Genomic DNA, 20,949 nt, shown 5'->3' with positions numbered 1-20,949 from the left:
CTTCCATTTTTTTGAGAAGTATGGCCAGAGGTTTATCGATTTTATTAATTTTTTTCAGAGAACCAGCCCCTAGTTTTATTGATCTGTTCTGCTGTTCTTTTGGTTTCTATTCCATTGATTTTTGCTCTAATCTTTATTAATTCTTTTCTCCTGATGCATTTAGACTTTGTTTGATGTTCTTTCTCCAGCTTCTTTAGTTATTAGGTTAGGTTGTGTATTTGAGACCTTTCTTGTTTCCTGAGAAAGGCTTGTATTGCTGTATACTTCCCTCTTAGGACCAGCTTTGCTATATCCCAAAGTTGTGTTTCCATTAATTTTTTTAAATTCTTCTTTAATTTCTTGGTTGACCCATTCATTCTTTAGTAGATGCTTTTTAACCTCCATGTATTTGATTTCCTTCTAAATTTCCTCTTGTCATTGAGTTCAAGTTTCAAAGCATTATAATCTGAAAATAAGCAGGGAATAATTCCAGTCTTTTGGTTCTGGTTAAGACTTGATTTGTGACCCAGTATGTGATCTCTTGTGGAGAATGTTCCATGTGCATTCGAGAAGAATGTGTATTCTGTTACTTTGGGATGGAATGTTCTGAATATATCTGTGAAGTCCATCTGGTCCAGTGTGTCATTCAAAGCCCTTGTTTCCTTGTTGATCTTCTGCTTTTATGATGTGCCCATTGCTGTGAGTGGAGTATTAAAGTCCCCTATTATCACTGTATTATTATCAATGTGTTTCTTTAATTTTGTCACTAATTTGTTTGTATAATTGGCTGCTCCCATGTTAGGGGCATAAATATGTGCAATTATTAGCTCTTCTTGTTGGATAGACCTTTTAATTATTGTATAGTGTCTATCCTCATTTCCCATTACCTTCCTTGGTTTAAAATCTACTATGTATGTTATAAGGATTCCTATCCCAGCTTTCTTTTGATATCCATTAGTGTGATAAATGGTTTTCTGCCCTCTCACTTTCCATCCGGAGTGTCTTTGGGTCTAAATTGAGTCTTTTATAGATAGCGTATCAATGGGTCTTGCTTTTTTATCCAATCTGATACCCTGTATCTTTTGTTTGGGCCATTTAGCTCATTTACATTCAGAGTAACTATTGACAGATATGAATTTAGTGCCTTTGTGTTATATAAGTGAAGTCATTCTTTCTGTATATTGTCTCTGTTCTTTTCTGGTCTGTAACTTTTGGATTCTCTCTTCACTTAAAGGATTCCCTTTAAAATTTCTTGTAGGGCTGTTTTAGTGACCACAAATTCTTTTAGTTTCTGTTTGTCCTGGAAGCTCTTTATCTTTCCTTCTATTCTGAATAATAACCTTAGTGGATACAGTATTCTTGGCTGCATATTTTTCTCATTTAGCACCCTGAATATATCATCACAGTCCTTTCTGGCCTGCCAGGTCTCTGTGGATAGGTCTGCTGCTCGGCTTATGTTTCTACTATTGTAGGGTAAGGACCTCTTGTCTGGAGCTGCTTTCAGGGTTTTCTCTTTGTCTCTGAGACTTGTAAGTTTTACTATTAAATGATGGGGTATTAACCTATTTTTATTGATTTTGACAGGGGGGGCTTCTCTGTGCCTCCTGGTTTTGATGCCTGTTTTCTTCCCCAAATTAGAAAAGTTCTCTGCTATAATTTATTCCTATATACCCTCTGCCCCCCCTTCTCCTTCTGGGACCCCAATTATTCTAATATTGTTTTGCTTCATAATATCTCTTCGCTCTCGAATTCTCCCCTTGTGATCCAGTAGTTGTTTATCTCTCTTTTTCTTGGTTTCTTTATTTTCCATCATTTTGTTTTCTGTATCACACATTCTCTCTTCTGCCTCATTTATCCTAGCAGTAAGAGCCTCCATTTTTTGTTGCATCTTATTAAAAGTATAATTAGTATCTTTATAATAATTATTCTGAACTCTGGTTCTTATATCTTACTTACATCCATATTAATTGGGTCCCTGGCAGTCAGTACTGCTTCTTGTTCTCTTTTTTGTGGTGAGTTTTTCCATCTTGGCCTTCTGTCCAGAGAAGCTTAGATGAACAAGAGAATAAAATACTAATAGTCACAATGACCCCAGAGAAATATACACTGAACAAATCATAGGAGACCAGAAATGGAAAAGAAAAAAAGAGAGAGGGAGTGAATATAATCAGACAAGTGAACAGAACAGAGCAATACACTAGATCCCAGGTGTACTTTGGTCTGTTTGTTAGAAGAAACTAGATCTCAAAATTGTAAAGAAAGAAAAACATATACCTACAAAAATAAAATTAAATACAATGAGAGGATAGAATGTAACTATAAAAATGAATATTTAAAGACTTAAAAAAGAGTTGATAAAATAAGAAATAAGTTGAAATGGAAGAAAGAGGAAAAATTAAAATTGAAAGACTAAAGCAGGGTGCCTGGGTGGCTCAGTGGGTTAAGCCGCTGCCTTTGGCTCAGGTCATGATCTCAGGGTCCTGAGATTGAGTCCTGCATTGGGCTCTCTGCTCAGCAGGGGGCCTGCTTCCCTTCCTATCTCTCTGTCTGCCTCTCTGCATACTTGTGATCTCTCTCTGTCAAATAAATAAATCTTTTAAGAAAGAAAGAAAGAAAGACTAAAGCATTGTGAGAAAAAAACCTCATGAATTCTGTATATCCTTTCCCTTAGTACTGGAGTTTTACAGTTGTCTTTGATGGGTAAACTTGGTCTTAGCTGGATGTTCTTATTGATCTTCTCCGGGAGGGGCCTATTGTTCTGATTCTTGGGTGTCTCTGCCTGGGGCAGAAATGCACCAAGGGGTCAGGCTAAGTAACCCAGTACAGATTGCTCTGTGTGACTTTTGTACCCTAAAGGCTTTCTGTACTGCTTTAGAGGATGAGAATGAAAATGGCAGTCTCCCAATCTCCGGCCCTTGGAGCCAAAAGCTCACTCCCCTCACTCCTCAGTGCACCCATCCTCAAGGAAAAGCAGTCATTACTCCTGTCTCCCTGGTGTCCATCTACTGTCTGTGCTCACCCAGCCTGTGACCGAGCATTTTTATCTAGGCATGTGACCCCGTTTCAAGTCTCCAAACCCTGTAGACTCCTGTGGCATACATCCGTGCTTCCTTCTGGGGGAGAAAGGGAGTTCTTGCCTTGGTTCTGAGACTTGCTGGTCCCTGATCAGAGCAGTTGCCTGACCTTGCCCGTTTGCAGTTTATGGCAACCCCAAGCTGAAAGCCCACGCCTGGGCTCACTGATTGCAGCTGGGTTCCCCACTCTGATATTTGGGAACTCTGCTGCACTCAGGTATGCCCAGTCTGCTTGTGACCTCGGGGATCCTGAGACCATGCTGTCCCACCTAGGATTCTGCCCCACTTCACTGCCTGAGGACCTTTCAGGCAGGGACGTTCCCCACCAGAACAGACTTCTAAAAGTTTCCATTTTGTGCTCCACTGCTTATTACTTTTCAGTATCCAGCTGATGGAGGCTCCCTCCCCTTGCAGTTTATTTTCCAATACATCACTAGATTCACTTCTCCGAACCTCCTACCATGCAGAATGTGGTCACTTTTCTATTTGTAGTATTATAGCAGTTCTTTTTTTTAGATCTCCAGTCAAGTTCACAGTGTTCAGAATGGTTTGATAGCTAGCTAGCTGAATTCCAGGGACTAGACAAAACTAGTGTCCCCTACTCTCTGCCATCTTCCTTCCTCTCTCCCAAAACTTCTTTTCCTAAAAGAAAGCTGTGTACTCTTTTTTTTTTTTTTCTGAATAAAGCATGAAGATCTAGCATAAATTCATTATCTTCTTATACCTCATCTGGCTTATATATGATTACAGATTTAATTATATCTACTGTTACTTTCAATTTCCCTATCTAGCATTAAATTCTCATAATAAAATAGTTTGAAAAGCAGAATTGCTGAGTCTGGATAATGTTTAAGGTATCTGGCTTACATTGTCCCTTTGTGGTATTGTGATTTTTTCTCTCCTAGTATGCTTTGTTATAAAAGGAAGAACGTATATGTATTTACTTTGAAGGGGATATGTAATTTACAGAAATTCAGATCCCTTTTCTCATTCCAGATTAACATAAAAATTTAGGCTCCTTTTAGTGTAGGTTTACTTAGAGCATACTCCCCACATCCTCCCTGATTACATGCATTCTTTTATTAAAGAATATTATTGAATATTTACTCTATGCCAGACACTGAGATAGGCAGTAACGATGTAAAGATGATTAAGACATGTATTTGTAGTAGAAGCTTGTAAGCAACTTAAACATCTGTCAAGAGGCTACTGGTTAAATAAAGTACTGCACATTCAATAGTAGACTATTACTTAGCTGCTAAAAATAATGAAGTTCATTTTATACTGATATGGTACAATCTCAAAGCTTTGTTCAGAGACAAAATATAGGGGAATGTATATAATATATGACTACCTGCATAACAAAAAATATGTATACATATGTCTGTGTACACACACACACACACACCCCTGTTAGGCTAGGTTGTGGAAAAATTCAGGAGAAACTATAAAAAGGGCTTAGGAAAATTGGATGCCTGGAGAACAAGGGTAGAGGAGGGAAACTTATCTCTCATTGTATACTTTTCTGAGCCTTCTGTATTTGAACTATATTTATTAACTCCTTATTCAAAAATAACAAATTTTAGAAGAAAAATGTAGTCCTACTCTCAGAAACCTTAGTGTATAGAAGAGACAGATATATAAGAAATAATACAATGATAAATACAATATATATTGTGCATTACAGTAAAATATGTACCTGAAAGAAGGGAGAGGTCATTTTTCTCTAGAGCAACTATGGATGGGAGATCAGGGAGTGCTTCATGGAGGAGGTTCCTTGAGGAGCAGTAACAGATTAAGGGTTGAATGGTTTTTCCCTAATACTCTGAGGAGGAACAGCAGCAACACAGTTAGAGGTAGAAGACATAACCATCTCCTGGAACCTGTTAAACTTATGTTTTCTACTACAGAACCCAATGCTAATTCTTCTTATATCTGCCGTCTCTAATTTACCAGCACTTGAACTATATTTACATTTCTGACCTTTCCTTCCTCCTTCAATACCTTCCTCCCTCCCTCTCTCTCCCGGTCTACCCCTTTCTCTCTTTTTTCCTCTCCTTCTCTCCCTCTTTCTCTCTTTTTTGTTGTAAGAGAAGAGTATGTATATCAACAAGTTATGATTCAGTAACAATTACATTAATTTTTTTATTCGGCAAAGTTGTAAGTAAATCCACACTGAAAGAAATACCAGGTATTGCTTAGAATTGTGTGCTAGCTCACATGTCCAGTAATATACCTATTGTCTGGGCATGCTCACATGAACAGTCTTCCTGTAGGTGGCAGAGTTACTTCTTTTGAATGGAGCCAATCCGTTACTTAGAAGTGACAGTGGAAAATGTGCTGTGGATGAGGCCAAAGATTCACGTATGAAGCGTCTTCTTGAGAAATATATTCCTAAACACCAAAAACATCTCCTTACATCAGGTAAATTGTTCTGTTATATCTGTTTATCATATTCATAGAGAGTTACAGAAATTGAATTTAGAATTATAGAAAGTAAGTTTCGTTTCCTTCTTAGTTTTGAGAAAATCCAACCAGTGGTGTCCTTGTTCCATTCCTTTAATGAAGCACACTGACTTGTTTGCAAGTACACATAATGGAAGGATTCTAAAAGAACAAAGAGAACAAAGAGAGATCATATCAAATGTAATTTTCCCCTAGCTGTGCATTGCAAACTGTTAAGAAAACTTCTATAAAGTTGTTGTTTTTTTTTTTTCCCTGACAGTTTTTTGGCTGAATAACCTGATATGATGTAAATTGTATTTGGCTGTATCTTTTTTGACGAGTATGGCCAGGATTGTTTATTTCTATTTCTATTCCCAAACAGTCTTTTCTTATGGCTGTATTTTTTACCCTGTCATCCATTACAGTGGTAAAAATTGAACTACAAAAGAACTCGATTTATGGTTGTCAATAAGAAGAATTTACATCATGGCACTTTCTTTATATTCTCCTTAATATGTCTGTTAGATTTTTTGGTAAGATCACAACATTCTTCTGTTCAGAACCCTGCAGCGGCTCTCCATTTAATCTAGAAGAAATGTCAATATCCTTACAGTGGCCTACAGGCCCCTGTTTTAGCTGGCCACGCTAATTAATTTCTTCTCCTGCCATTCTCTGTCTTTGTCACTGGACTTCAGTAACACTGGCCTCCTTGCTGTTTCTCAGGTGGGCCTTCCCCACATCCTTCAAGTCTTAGTTCAAATGTGATCTTCTCGGGGTGGGGGGTGCTTAGACCATCCTATTTAATACTGCAAACTGCTTCCTTCCTACCCTCACTGTATTAGTTATTTATCACTATGCAATAATTACCCAAAGTTTAACATCTTAAAACAACAAACATTTATTATCTCTCAGAGTTTCTAAGGATTAGAAGTCTGGAAACCTTTAAAGTGAGTAACCATTCTGGATTAGGGTCTCTTATGGGTTGCAGGCAAGTTCTTAGTGAGGGATGGTCATCTTGGGGCTCAGCTAGGACAGGAAAATCTACTTTCAAGCTCACTCGAGTGGTTCTTGGCAGGCCTCATTTCCTCACTGCTTGCTAGCTGGAGGCTTCAGTTGCTTGCTACATGAGCTTTTTCCACAGGTCTGCTGATAGCCTGGCTCAGAGGAAGTGATCAAGAGAGAGAATCCACCCAAGACAGAGCTTCAAACTTTCTGTAACTTAGTCTTGGAAGTGATACATAACCAGTTCTGCAACATTCTATTTGTTATAAGCACCTTTTGAAAGGAGTAGTATCAAAAATTTTATAAACATGTCTTTCAAACTGCCACACTCATTCTAATCCCTCTTGCCCTACTCTATTATATTGATCTTTTCCCCACAGCACTTAACACCTTCTAACACATTGGACAGTTTATTTTTTGTTTTCAGTCTTTCCTCAAGAATCTAAGCTCAATGAAGGAAAGGATCTTTATTTAGTGTGGTGATGAGTACTAAAATGCCTTATCTGCAGTAGGCATTAGTAAATATTTGTCGAATAAATAGTGTGTTAGTCCTTTTAAACACAAACAAGCAAATTCTTTACCTTCAAGAGATGTGTATGTGCCTCATTCACTTTCATTAAGCTATATATGTTTTTTAAAGATTTTATTTACTTACTTGAGAGAAAGAGAGAGCACAAGGGGAGAACAGAGGGAGAGGGAGAAGCAAACTCGCTGCTGAGCAAGGAGCCTGGCATGGGGCTCAAACCCAGGCCCCTGGGATCATGACCTGAACTGAAGGAATGTGCCCAACTGACGGAGCCACCCAGGCACTCCATTAAACTATATTTTAATAAAATTTTCCCTAAAGAGGTAACTGTTTGAATACTGTTGACTAAGGACCAAGACTTGGATTAAAACACCCTACTGTATAATAAAAAGATAACATTACTGATAATTAAAGGCTACCAAGAGGTAATTAATAGTTCTTTAGAACAAAAGACTTCTTGCCCTTCTAGCCCAATCTCATCAGAAAATAAGAGGGACAGACTATACCTTTTTGAGGCCAGGTCTATAAAAGCACATTGAGATGGATTATTATATTCATATTTATATAAACTGTATAGATTATTGCATTCATATTTACATTTCAAGCTATATGAAAAATTGCAAATATTCAGTTGGAAGCAAAAGTATGTATATTTATACATTTTTGTTTTGATAATCTGCTTAATTGCTTAACTTCTCTATTTCATGGTAGCATGCATGGTTTTGCTCTGCTGAGAGTACTTTCTCCAGCATTTTAGCTCTTTCTCCAAGTCTAGAATCTCATGTTCAACAGTGCCCACTTTTGACCTATACTTACCCAAGGGAATTTCATTCATGGAAGGAATCCCAAGCCTTTCTTCTTTGGAGATAGCTCCCACTCTTCTTTAGGGAGGCAATTTACCAAGGTGGACTATATTATGCTTCATTGGGTGGTTTGAATATTTCTTAAGTTAATAATCAGCTTACTTAATATAAATGAAAAAATTAGCTTACTTAAAGAATATCAGAGTATTTGCTTTTAAATTTCAATTGAAGATCTTTTAATGAATAAAAGACTTTTCCTTATGCAATGTATTTTTGGTGCTTTTCTGTTATAGAATATAATATATCTACTTTGGTATAGAACAGGAGTTCATTCTTACTAATTTCCTAACTTACCAACGTTATAAGTTAGTAAGAAATTGTTTACAATTCTTACTAACTTACTAACTAACTGAAAAGAATAACAGCAACATCACTAAAATTCACCACCTCAGGGGCGCCTGGGTGGCTCAGTGGGTTAAGCCGCTGCCTTCGGCTCAGGTCATGATCTCAGGGTCCTGGGATCGAGTCCCATATAGGGCTCTCTGCTCAGCAGGGAGCCTGCTTCCCTCTCTCTCTCTCTGCCTGCCTCTCCGTCTACTTGTTATTTCTCTCTGTCAAATAAATAAATAAAATCTTTAAAAAAAAAAATTCACCACCTCAGAATTTATATCTGTGTACTGTTTTTTTTTTTAAGTTGGTTATACTAGGGAATATAGACTTTGAAAACTGAGATGGGCATTAAGGAAGGCACATGATGTAATGAGCACTGGGTGTTATATACAACGGATGAATAACTGTACTCTACATCTGAAACTAATGATACACTGTATTTACTTCATTGAATTTGAATAAAATAAGATGAAAATTAAAGAAAAAATGTTAGTTGAAAGATGCAAAGTGAGAAGGGATGAAAGCCCCTCTCTTGCTTCCAGATTCTCTTAGGAATTATGCCCCAAATGGTGGTTCCTGTAGAACCAGAAGCAGGTTTCCGTAGAACCAGAAAAAGGTTTCTGCTCTTTTATTTAAAATACTTTTATTTATTTTTGTATTTTTAAGATTGTATTTATTTGAGAGAGAGAGAGAGAGACAAGAGAGAGCAAGAGCAGAGGAGAGGGAGAAGCAGTCTTCCCGCTGAGCTGGGAGCCAGATGCAGGACTTGATCCCAGGACCCTGGGGTCATGGCCTGAGATGAAGATAGACACTTAACTGACTGAGCACCTAGGTGCCCCCTGTTCTTTTATTTAAGAACCAAAGTTAGGAGAAGGCACACAGTCCTTTTTGCTCTTGAAAAATAATAATAACAAAATTAATAATGGAGTACTTTCTTTGTGCCAGGAAGTTTTCTGAACTTTTTACATGGATTATCTTATTTAATCCTTGTAACAATTCTATAAGATAAAGACTGTTAATACTTTCATTTTATGGAGCTGAGGCAGAGGCATTAAGAAACTTAACCCAGGGTCACTGAGCTGCTAAGCAAATGAGTGGAAATAGAAACTCAGGAGGAGGCTTCAGAGACTGTGCTCCATTGAAGGACATTCTATGAGTCAGCCCTCCTGCATGAGGTGAATAGGTGAATGCCAGGCCTCATTATGTACATTATAATTTGATTGCTGTCATGAAAATTATTCTCAAGAAATAAAATGTTCTTTTTCCCACTTATATCGCTGTTAAAATATTTTTACATTTCTAGATCATAATGGATTTAAAGAATTTTGTATTTTTTACATATCACATCTAAGATGTTCATTCATTTATTCCTCCTTCTATTAAATAATCATTGAATACCTCCTATGTACAAGGCACTGTTTCTAGGTTTTTATCTTTTGTGGCCAAATGCATATATAGGTAACTAATTGTATCTCTACTATTTAAAAGAGACACTAAAGTACTTTTATTATCAACCTAGGTATATTTTATTCAGACCATCTTTTTTTGTCTTACACATTCTCAAGAGTAGCCTTTTCCATGCATGTATGTTTCTCTTTTAAGAGAGTGAAGCATTAATTCATACTAGAACCTTAAGAAGCTGACATATTAGGAAATGATAATCCAGTTAATTACAAAAGAATCTTTTGCCTTATTAAAGTAGTTTGTAGCAGTTGTGTATCTGGATATATCTGTGGCCAATGTTAAAATAGTGAGTTTATTGCTAGTCTTTAGTTTTTGTTGGAGCATATTGCTTTTCCTATAGTATTGGGCTTCTAAAACATAGGAAAGTTATCAATTATAGGAATGTTATATGTGCCAATTTGAATGGAAAACGTTTGCATAATTTCACTTATTTCTCTGTTTTTTTCATGGCAGAGGACTGGTGGGTTTTGGAAATCTAGAGTCTGATCATTGGAGGCTATTTTCTCTGATTTTCTCCTTTTGTTTATAGCTCAAAAGAACAGTATCGGTCCATTAGACATAGAGGATACATACCAGCAAAAGGTATAGCTCTGTTTAGTAATAAATATGTTTATGGAATGAACCTGCTGTTTATTTTATAGATTATCAGAGTGGAAAGAAAGATGGTTGAAGCATTCATCAGGAACAGTGACATCACCTTTGCTTTTAAGAAACTTTGGAATAATTACATGAGGATCAGAGGGTTCTGGGCTGTTAGTTTGTGAAGCAATTGAGTAAATTTAGCTTATCTTGGCACACTGATGTATCAGTAGCCATTTCCTTTGTCCTCCTCTTCATGGAACCTTGAGGTTTATCAACCATGTCGAATTTCCTCTGGCCTAAGCACAGTACAAGAGCCAAAGGTGTTGATCCATTCCTTCAAATTTTATATGGTGGGCAGTTACTCTTCATCTGGTACTTGGGTTGTGGTGAGTGAGAGGAAGCGGTCTCTCTGTTTTAATCTTCAGCCCACAATGATTTTTTTCATGCAGATCAGTTTGGGAGGATGTCTGTCTCGTTTTTAAGTTCCTACTTCTGCTGCCCTACCTATAGTCTGTCACAGATACTAGATGAAAGAACTCTCTTAATCTAGCTCTGTCTATACAACAATGAAAAGATGAAATTGTTTCTAAAGCATTCTTCTTTGATTTTGCTTAAAGCCCGGAAAAATGAAGTAAATTAAATTTTTTTATTATGCTTTCTAGGATTGATACTGCTAAACACTGGCAAAAACAAATTAAAATATGAAGCAGAAAATACACAGTAATGTACATAATGAGTTTTAGTCTACTATATTTGTCTTTTTCTGTTAGTTGTCTTCTTTAAAATATCAGTTGTACATATCCCATCAGGCCCTGTGGTTAGATCAAATCATATAATTGAATGAAGTAATGGTTTGATTAATCAGCAATCCTGAATTAATTGAATATAGAACTACAGCTGAAAATTAAAGCTAACTTTATGTTTTTTTCTTTAGAAACCAAAATTCAGTTCTAAAAATCTCACTGGGTTTGTTTGTGATGAAAATTCCAACAGACAGAAGTCAGAACTTGTAAAAGTTAATGAAGGAAGCAAAGAGGGTTTATTTATAAATAAAGATGTATATGAACCTTACCAAAAAGATTCCAAAGACACAAAATTTGTTAACTCTAAGCATAAACAATTAACACTTCACCAAATCTACTCTACTATGGGACTCCAAAAGAAGAGTCTTCAGAGTGTCAAAAGTCCTAACACAAACGTGTCTACTGATAAAGGAAGAAGAAACACACGACATAAAAGAACTCAAGTGGATGATGCAAAACAAGAAATATGCAGTCCAAGAAAGACAATAGCTCTTTCTTCTTTCAGAAGAAGAAACAGATTGGTTACTGGTCAGCACGATGATCTCCAAACCTTTGATGACCTTCCAGAAGAGTCACATAAACTTTTTAGCCCAGCTCTGTCAAGCCTGAAAAATGGATTAGGTAACAGTATTGAGACTTGTTCAGTTCCCAAAGAGACACATGCCCAGGGCCTGGATTTATCAGATAATCAAGAAATAAAATTCTTAGAATCCACTGACCAAGAGGAAGCTGTTCTTTTCTCAGGACTTGGCTTACAGAAAGAAACCAAGTTACTACTTGTTACTACAGATCAGCAGCCTAACTGTCACCTAGAACAACAGAGCATTAGCCCTCATAAATCTCCTGAAAACAGTAACTCAGGTCAGAAAGGTGAGAGCCTTAAAAAGTGGGAAAATTCTTTTGCATCCTTGATAAAGGAAAATTTTAATAATGATGATGATGATTGCTTTACCTCTGAGAAGACTGTAGCATGTAAAAGAGTGGTATGTTCTACAGGTTGCAAAAACCATTGTAACGATAATGAGAATATTATAACAAATATAGAAGAAATGGATTTTCAACAGTTTTTCCCTTCTGAAGACCATTTTTCACAGGAAAATGAGTTGAAAGCCTGCAGTCTATTACTTCTACAACAGGAAGCTGTTAATCTTTCTGATTCAGAAAATACAATAGGTCCTGAACAACATGTTGCAAATTATGAACAATGCGCATGTGAAACTTCTTTTGATCACTCACATGGCAGTCCTGAGCATACTTTCCTAGCTTGTCCAAGAACATTTTCAACACAGGAAGCTTCAAAGTTGACTAGTCATGTGAAGCTATTCAAAAGGCCTCAAGATTTTAGCACTAGAGCACCAACTCCTTTAATGGATCAAACAGATATTCATATTGTGGGAAAGGTAAATGAAGGAGAAGACCCTAAAAGGAATTACAGTGATGAAAGCCAGAAAACAAGTTCTTCAAATGGGTCTTTATCCACAGTTGTTAATTCTCAAGTAATAGAAACAACTACAGTTGAAAAAAGGAAACAAGATCTTCCAGAGAGCAAAACCATACATGATACAGTTTTTTATTCTACTGACAATATCAGTAAGGAATTGACCAATATCTCACAACTTAGACAGAAAGAAGAAAAGGAAATTTCTCATAAACCAGGTATTGGTAGTATCACTTGCTTTGTACACATCTGTATTTTTACTTATTTTATAGAAATTTCTAACTGAATTCCACTGAACTAGCCGAACTGACAAGAATGAGGACATGTGGACTATATAATTTAGGGATACTGTTAGTTAAGTAATATTGTTGACTTTGAAAATCAAACTGTTATTTTCAGAGATTGTTGCTAAATTGATATTGACAGAATAAGCAGTATTTCTATCAATTTTTATGTTTTATGTTTTTTAATCTATTTTTTATATTTTTCTTTTTAATATGGCACTTATTTAGTATCCGTTAAACTAACATTTCCATAGCAGGAAACTGTTAACTCTGTTGATTTCAGTGATTCACTATATTCCCATCAGAATTGCATCCAGCAAACTTTGTTTATTATATAAAAACATTTTTTAAAGATTTTATTTTTAAGTAATCTCTATATCCACCAGGGCTCTAACTCACAACTCGAAGAAGGAGAATCATACGCTCTACCAACTGAGGCAGCACGGCGCCCCCAAAATCATTTTAAATAGTTTCATTCCCTTAAAAATAAAATAAAATAAAATAAAAAATCAGTCCAGTTAGGAATAGAAACTTAGAAGAGGTTGATGCCAGACTCTTTTCTAATCATGTAACAAGTAAGAAGAAGTGCAGCACTAAGGTTGCAAAATGTTTGTTTTTCAGATGAGGAATTAACTAATAATATCAATGGAGATGAAACCACTATGAGAAATGGTGAGAAAAAAGAAAAAACAGATTCTGAAATTTGCACATCTAATATCCAAGAACACAAAAAAGTTCAGAGTATCAGAAAAAGGCAAAATTTCTTGAAAGCTACCTGCAGTCAAGGTTTGTATTCCTATACCTGTATAGGTAAAAGTTAACATGATCACACCCAGCAGTGCACTGTACTTCAGGAACTTTCTAAACTCTCAGATTTACCGTTGGTTCTTCTCATTCACTAACTTATAAGATTATTTCAGCTTTTTTTTTTTAGATTGTTTTATTATAAAGTACCACATGAGAATCCATTAGTTGTCAGTATATTCTTGTCATGTTTCTGCCTATGACTTCTAATTTTAAATGTTAGGGGAGGTAAGATAAACAGAGAGACAGCAAGAATTTTGAATGGGGGCAGTGCATCTGAATTATGCCGGATCTATTAGATACTTCCATTGAGCCCTTTTACCATAAGGCAAGTTAAAGAATGGTCACTGGTTTCTTATTGTCAGATGAATGAACTGAGTATGTTTGGCAGTATGGACAAGTTAACCATCCTTTGACAGTTCTTGGAGCTAGTTCTGTGGTGAACAGTAGGCGAGGTCAGGCCACTTCAGGTTAAATAGTAAACACTGAAAAGTTTATTTATCTATTGTCTATTAAAAGGTAGGATTAGGCATTCTCTGTGTCCCCCTCTCGTGTAATCTAAAGCCCTTCTTATACATCCCTCCTGTAGTTGAATAGTGGCCCTCCAGCACATGTCCATGTCTTAATCCCTGGAGCCTGTGATGATATCTTATATAAAAGAGTGAATTTTACCTAAATAGAAAAAGAATCTCTGCAGATATAATTAAGGATCTTGAGTTTCCAGAAAGTAAAAAAAAAAAAAAAAAAAATCACATACAAAGTAACTGAAAGCTGAGAATGCCTTAGTAGCATTATACTTTATTAATAAATAATATTGATGCCAGTTATTAAATATTATCAATTAATATTTGTTAATTTGTTAATGAAGTATGATGCTATTAAGAAGTGTTCAGCATTAACCACAGTGGACTTTATGAAGAAGTTTCTTGTGAAAATACGAGTTCTGTTCGTTTCTTTTCCAGTTTTTTCCAGATTTTATTTTAAAATTTTAGTTATGTGCTGTAGAAATTTATGATGACAGTAAAATGGAACAGTTTTTGAATTTTTGCCCCAAAATGTTTTTCATGTGCCTATATTCTTCGCTACAACACACCATGAGCTAGGTGAGAAGATTTGTACCATTCAAAGTAACAATTTTTGGAGAGTGTTTCCAAACTACAAGTCTACTTGCAAACTACAGGTCTGCTGTTTTGGATATTACATAATTTTAAAATATATTCTGTATATATTATATATAACATTAAATATATATATAATATGTCTTTATTCTTCAAATAAAGAATTTCTAAGTGCAAATATTTAAGAGCAGTATGATTTTCTCTAGATGTCAGTGGCAGACATGAAGCTGTCAGTGTTCCCTGTGATTCACATAACCAAAGAATCCGTCTTTTAGAGAGTAATTCTCTGAACTTTATATCTCTTGCCCTGAAACTAGGTGCCTAGTTCCTGGCTTTAGGAAATAGAATAGGGAGCGCATCTTAAGATTTAATGCAGTGGTTCTCAAACCCTATTTTGCATCAGATTCACCTGGAAAGCTTGTTAAAACACAGATTGCTGGGCTCTGTTCCCAGAAAGTCTAATCATTAGGTATATTATCTATTAGTGTATTACACATTTACAAACTTGGCAGTTTAAAACAACACACATTTTTTATCTTATAGTTTCTGTAGATCAGGAATTGGACATGGCTTAGGTAGGTCTTCTGCTCAGGATATTTCATAGACTACAGTCAAGGTATTGGCCAGGACTGGAGTCTCTTCTGAAGGCCCAACCAGGGAAGGATCCATTTTCAAGCTCATGTGGTTATTGTCAGAACTCAGTTCCTTGAGGGTTGTAGCCAGCTTGTGGTCATCCTCAGTTTCTTCCATCATGAGCTTTTCCAGTGTGTCCTCTTGGTTCTTCAAAACATGCAAGCTAAAGGTGGTAGAGCAACTTTGCTAGCAAGACAGAAGATGTTACAGTTTCTTAAAACCTAATCAAGGAAGTGAAATACCCTCAATATTAAGGCATTCTATTGGTTAGAAGCAAATTATTCAAGAGGAATGGATGATACAAGGCCATAAATACCAGGAGATGGGGATCATAAGGAGTTACCTTAAAGTCTGTCCTCTGCAGTAGGCTTGTGGGGTGAGCTGGAGAATTAGCATTTCTAACAAGTTTCCCGGGTGATACTGATACTGCTAATCTGGGACTACATTTGAGTACTACTGGTTTAATGAATATTCTTTTCTATTTCATCACTCTAATCCTCTACTTTGCCTTCCTTGTGTCTCACTCTCAAGCTTCTCTGATGTAGTTTCTACAGAAAATAAATCTGGCTTGGGGATGGGGACCTTGGGTGAGAGGAATGATTGCCAGACATTCAGGGTTAGGGAAAGGAACTAGTCCCAACTTCTATGTATATACTTTTAGTCAATCTCCATGTTTCTAGCCCAGTTCAACGCACACTGCTTTTCACCCTGCCCCCAAATGCTGGGTTCAGATGGGCTCTCTCTCTAATTCTTTTTGCAGGCATTTGGGTCAGGCATTTCCCCCACTTCACGAAGTTGGTTAACCCTTCTCCAGCAGTGATTTTCCATTTGCCAAAAAGTTGTTGAAGTCTTTGTCCTCTATTTTTTCCTTTTCTATTTTCTTTTTATGGTATTAAAAAAAAAATCTTTTACTATCATTTTAGCATGGTTTGGGGAGGAAATTGAGGGGAAAACATAGTCAGGTTTTTTTTTTTTTGTTTGGTTGGTTTTGATTTTTTTTTTTTTTTATCTCCAACTTAAATCTCTATAACTTGTGGTGCAAGGAGAAGATTTTTTTAAAAAATCTTTGGATAATGATGTTGTACTGCATGCTTTTTTGAAAGAAAAAATAATCCATTGGGCCATACTCTGGGTTTTGGTGTCTTTTGTGATCAGAAACACACTCACTGGGTTAGAGAAGAGTTATAGAAAGAGGAGTTTTATAAAATTATAATTTGTTTTTAAGAAAAATTTTTTCCATTGTTAAAGGACTACTGAGGGCAAAATGAGGGTAGAGCTGAAGGAAGTTTATTTGTTGTAATCAAGCTTATAATAGAGTGATTAAACAGCTGTTAGAATGAATGCAAACTAATGTGCTTAGATGCTCTACAATTCCTTCACAAGTTAGATTTTTAAACAGTAATAGCAATGATGATATTCACGTATGTTTTGTGTAGTGCACCCTATTTAGGATATTTTGAGGAAGTTGCAGTGTATTTTCTGAGCTCCTTTGTAATGATCAGCATTTGACAGAAAAGAAACCTCAGCTTTACTTGGCAAATTTACAGAAGTGAAAACAGTTGGGATCAATAAGAGGAATGCCAGAGGGGAAAGCCGGCTTCATTTGGCTGCCAGAAGAGGAAATTTGTCTCTGGTGAAGGCTCTAATAGAATCTGGAGCAGATGTGAATCTAAAAGATAATGCAGGTTTGGATTCTTGAAATTTTAATTGTGTTTATAACCGAAATTACTGAAGTATACATTTCATCCACCCTACCCCAGTTCTCATGCTGGCTGCTAACTTTGAACTTTTTAATAATATATTATATTATATCATATCATATCATATCATATCATATTATATTATATAATGTATTATTTAGTTCCATGCTCCTGGATTGGAAGAACAAATATTGTGAAAATGTCTATGCTACCTAAAGCAATCTACACATTTAATGCAATTCCTGTCAAAATACCATCCATTTTTTTCAAAGAAATGGAACAAATAATCCTAAAATTTATATGGAACCAGAAAAGACCTCAAATAGCCAAAGGAATATTGAAAAAGAAACCCAAAGTTGGTGGCATCACAATTCCAGAACGATGTGGATGGAACTAGAGGGTATCATGCTTAGCGAAATAAGTCAGCTGGAGAAAGACAACTATCATATGATCTCCCTGATATGAGGAAGTGGAGATGCAACATGGGAGGATTAAGGGGGTAGGAGAAGAATAAATGAAACAAAATGGGATTGGAGTCACCATAAGTGACTCTTAATCTCACAAAACAAACGGAGAGTTGCTGGGGGGAGGAGAATTGGGAGAGGGGGGTAGGGTTATGGACATTGGGGAGGGTATGTGCTATGGTGAGTGCTGTGAAGTATGTAAACCTGGCGATTCACAGACCTGTACCCCTGGGGATAAAAATACATTATATGTTTATTAAAAAGAATAAATAAATAAATTTTAAAAAATAATAATATATTATTTAGTTGAGTAGTTAAATTTATCTTGGTTTTCACCCAATGCTAAAATAACCTCCTCTGAAACAGTTTTTAACATACATGTGGGAGCATTCAGAGGAAGTATACAGAATGAGGAGTACAGAGAGCTTTATTTAGGTTTTTTCCTCAGAGATCTTAATACTAAACTGTCACTTTGGAGAGAGTGCCAGTTTTTTTTTTTCCCATTTCCCTATCCCTTCTCTTCTCCTCTCTTTTTAATTATTTGTTGTTTCTCTCTTTCCTTATTTTTATTTTCAGCCTCCATATTTAAATTGATCTGACATTTTGCTCAAGCACAAAATAATCTTGTGTGAGGAGTTAACAGAGGGAAAAACTCAAAGATTGATTTCAAGAATATTATGTCATTTTAAAGAGGTATATGACAATACAGAGATACAAATGGGGAAGCAGACCTGATCTTACTCTATTTTAATATCTGAGTTGAGACAAATTGACATGATTAGTATTTACTCTAGTCCCATTATATTTTATGTTCTGTGAGTCTTCTGTTTTGGCACTTGAATTGATAAATATTTTTTATGAGATTGGTTTTCAAAATTGAAACATTTTGAGGCCATGGTTTTCAATATTATTTCTTGTCTGATACTTAATATATACATTTGAATCAACATAGATATCCATTGTATTAAGGCAAATAAAATTAATAATGACGTTATTACATGAATGTTGATTTATAGGCAGCAGCTTCTGTTTTTTTTCTTTTTTCCTTTTTTAGGTTGGACACCACTTCATGAGGCATCTAGTGAGGGATCTAATGATATAATTGTAGAGTTGTTAAAAGCTGGTGCTAATGTTAATTGTGAAAATCTAGATGGGATTGATCCCTTACATGATGCTGCTGCCAACAATCATTTAAAGGTACAGTGCACATCAGATTGGTTTCCCATTACTTTTTCTTAGAAAAATGAGTGAAGAAAATGAAGGTATTTTAAACTGAACACTAAAGTAATTCCTTAAAATAAATAATTTTTAAAACCTACTTAAAATTTTAAATGAAGATAGGATGTTGTTTATTGACTGGAAAATCATATTAACTAATGAATTGTTTTTCCATTGTCTTTTCCTCATAAAATTCATGTAACTCAGAATAAAATGAAATGTCTCAGGGTAAATGTAGCCTATAAATCTAATACATTCCATTTTTAATTGTATTAAATGATTTGCTCTTGTGTATAAAAGATCTAATTATAGTGATAATATATGTTGACAGATTTTTTTTTCCTAACTCAATTTCTCCGTAGGTTTAAGTTTCAAAGAAATGGATAAAAATGCATGTTCCTGTGGGTTTGTTATATATTTTTCTCCTTCGTTTTTCTTAATCAGACAGCTGTCACAAAAGAAAATTGCACAAAAGAAAATTATTTCAGTAACACTGAATTTCAAAACTAAACCTTAAAATTATTAATGTTTTTAAACTCCTTTTTGACAAATCTAAGCAGAAGACTTTTATCAATAGACAATTCAGACTTCAGGAATAACCACTGGCTTTGAAAAACTAGTGAAGGAAACCAACACCAATAACAACAATATAAAACCAAAGTTCATATAAAAAATACATTGAACCTTTCACTAACACCAATATATCTGTCTGTAGATATTTTTAAGGCCCTGGTGATTTTTTTGTTAATTTTATGAAAGCATAGGGGCGCCTGGGTGGCTCAGTGGGTTAAGCCGCTGCCTTCGGCTCAGGTCATGATCTCAGGGTCCTGGGATCGAGTCCCGCATCGGGCTCTCTGCTCAGCAGGGAGCCTGCTTCCTCCTCTCTCTCTGCCTGCCTCTGCCTACTTGTGATCTCTCTCTGTCAAATAAATAAATAAAATCTTAAAAAAAAAAAAAAAAAGAAAGCATATCCCCACTGTTTTCAGCCTAAAGGTAGTCATGTAAAGGAATAGTATTGAATTTATGATTTGCAGCAATAAGAGATTAAACTAATGATTAAGAGTAATATCAGAAAAGGGCACCTGAGTGGCTCAGTTGGTTAAGCATCCAACTCTTGATCTCAGTTCAGTCTTGATCTCAGGTTTGTGAGTTCAAGCTTCACTTTGGGCTCCATCCTGGGCATGGCGTCTACTTAAAAAAATATATATATTAATAATACCAGATGGGTGGACTAATGTCCAGAGTGGCTTCTTTTGACCAAAGAAGCTCTTTGGCCTTTATGATACTTAATTTAAAAAGAATAGATAAGGTCTGATCATAAAATGGGAGGCAAACAGGAAGAGTCATTAATTAGCTTACTGATTATGTGTACAGGGAAAAGGCCACTTAGAGTGAAACCACTTAAATAAGGGCCAAAACTCTATAGTAGGTAAATCACATTTTTAGGAATTATCCTGAAAAATGCAATATAAAACAAAGAAAATAAGGAGGTCCATAATACCACCCGTAAATTTGGGAATTGAATGGAAGGACTTACAGAACTCAGCATACAGTTATGCTCATAGCTAAGATTCTTTTTTCTTTCTTTTTGTTTTTTTTTTTTTTAGATTTTATTTATTTGAGAGAGCCTAAGTGTAGAGGCAGAGGGAGAGGGAGAAGCAGGCTCCCTGCTGAGCAGGAGCCCAAGCAGGGCTCTATCCAGGGACCCTGAGATCATGTCCTGAGCCAAAGGCAGAGGCTTAACCAAATGAGCCACCCAAGCACCCCTCATGGCTAAGATTTGTTACAACAATATAGGAAGGATATGCTGCTGACTCATTAGGAAAAAACACAGGTGGAGTCTGAGGGTATTTAGTGAAGGCTTTATTATGCTCTCTTCCTCATGGGAGGTCACTCACAGCTTACCTTTCCCCCAGCAACAAAAATGTCATTTCTGTGTTTCCCCTCCAAGAAAGCTCATTAGAAACTCAGTTTCAAAGATTTATATTGGGACTGGTCATGTAAGCACTCTCTGCCTAGCACATACCAAGATTCCAGACTCCTAAGAGCACAAACCACATTGGCTGTGTAGAATGTTTAAGCAAAGAAAGTTACCATTATCAATAGGGAAAGTTTTCTACCAATGTATGGTACTGTTTACCAGTCAGGTTCATTGATGTCAGCTAAAGGCCAGCCTTGCAAGCAACCTCTCTAGATTGCAGTCTCAGGCCTGCTGTGTTAAC

General features: G+C 36.0%; 1 protein-coding gene across 1 annotated transcript in view; it reads left to right on the top strand.

The window, feature by feature from the left end:
• ANKRD31 (ankyrin repeat domain 31) overlaps positions 1–20,949 on the top strand; it is a 151,290-nt gene that overhangs the window by 70,060 nt on the left and 60,281 nt on the right. The window contains 6 exon segments of the mRNA XM_059416379.1: positions 5,330–5,477; positions 10,213–10,265; positions 11,200–12,724; positions 13,412–13,576; positions 16,893–17,030; positions 18,564–18,706. Of these exon segments, the coding sequence (XP_059272362.1) occupies positions 5,330–5,477; positions 10,213–10,265; positions 11,200–12,724; positions 13,412–13,576; positions 16,893–17,030; positions 18,564–18,706 (2,172 nt within the window).

The sequence above is a fragment of the Mustela nigripes genome, chromosome 12 (assembly GCF_022355385.1).
Source record: "Mustela nigripes isolate SB6536 chromosome 12, MUSNIG.SB6536, whole genome shotgun sequence".
NCBI lineage: Eukaryota > Metazoa > Chordata > Mammalia > Carnivora > Mustelidae > Mustela > Mustela nigripes.
Note: the sequence above shows the minus strand (reverse complement) of the source record. Positions and strands in the feature narration are given on the sequence as shown.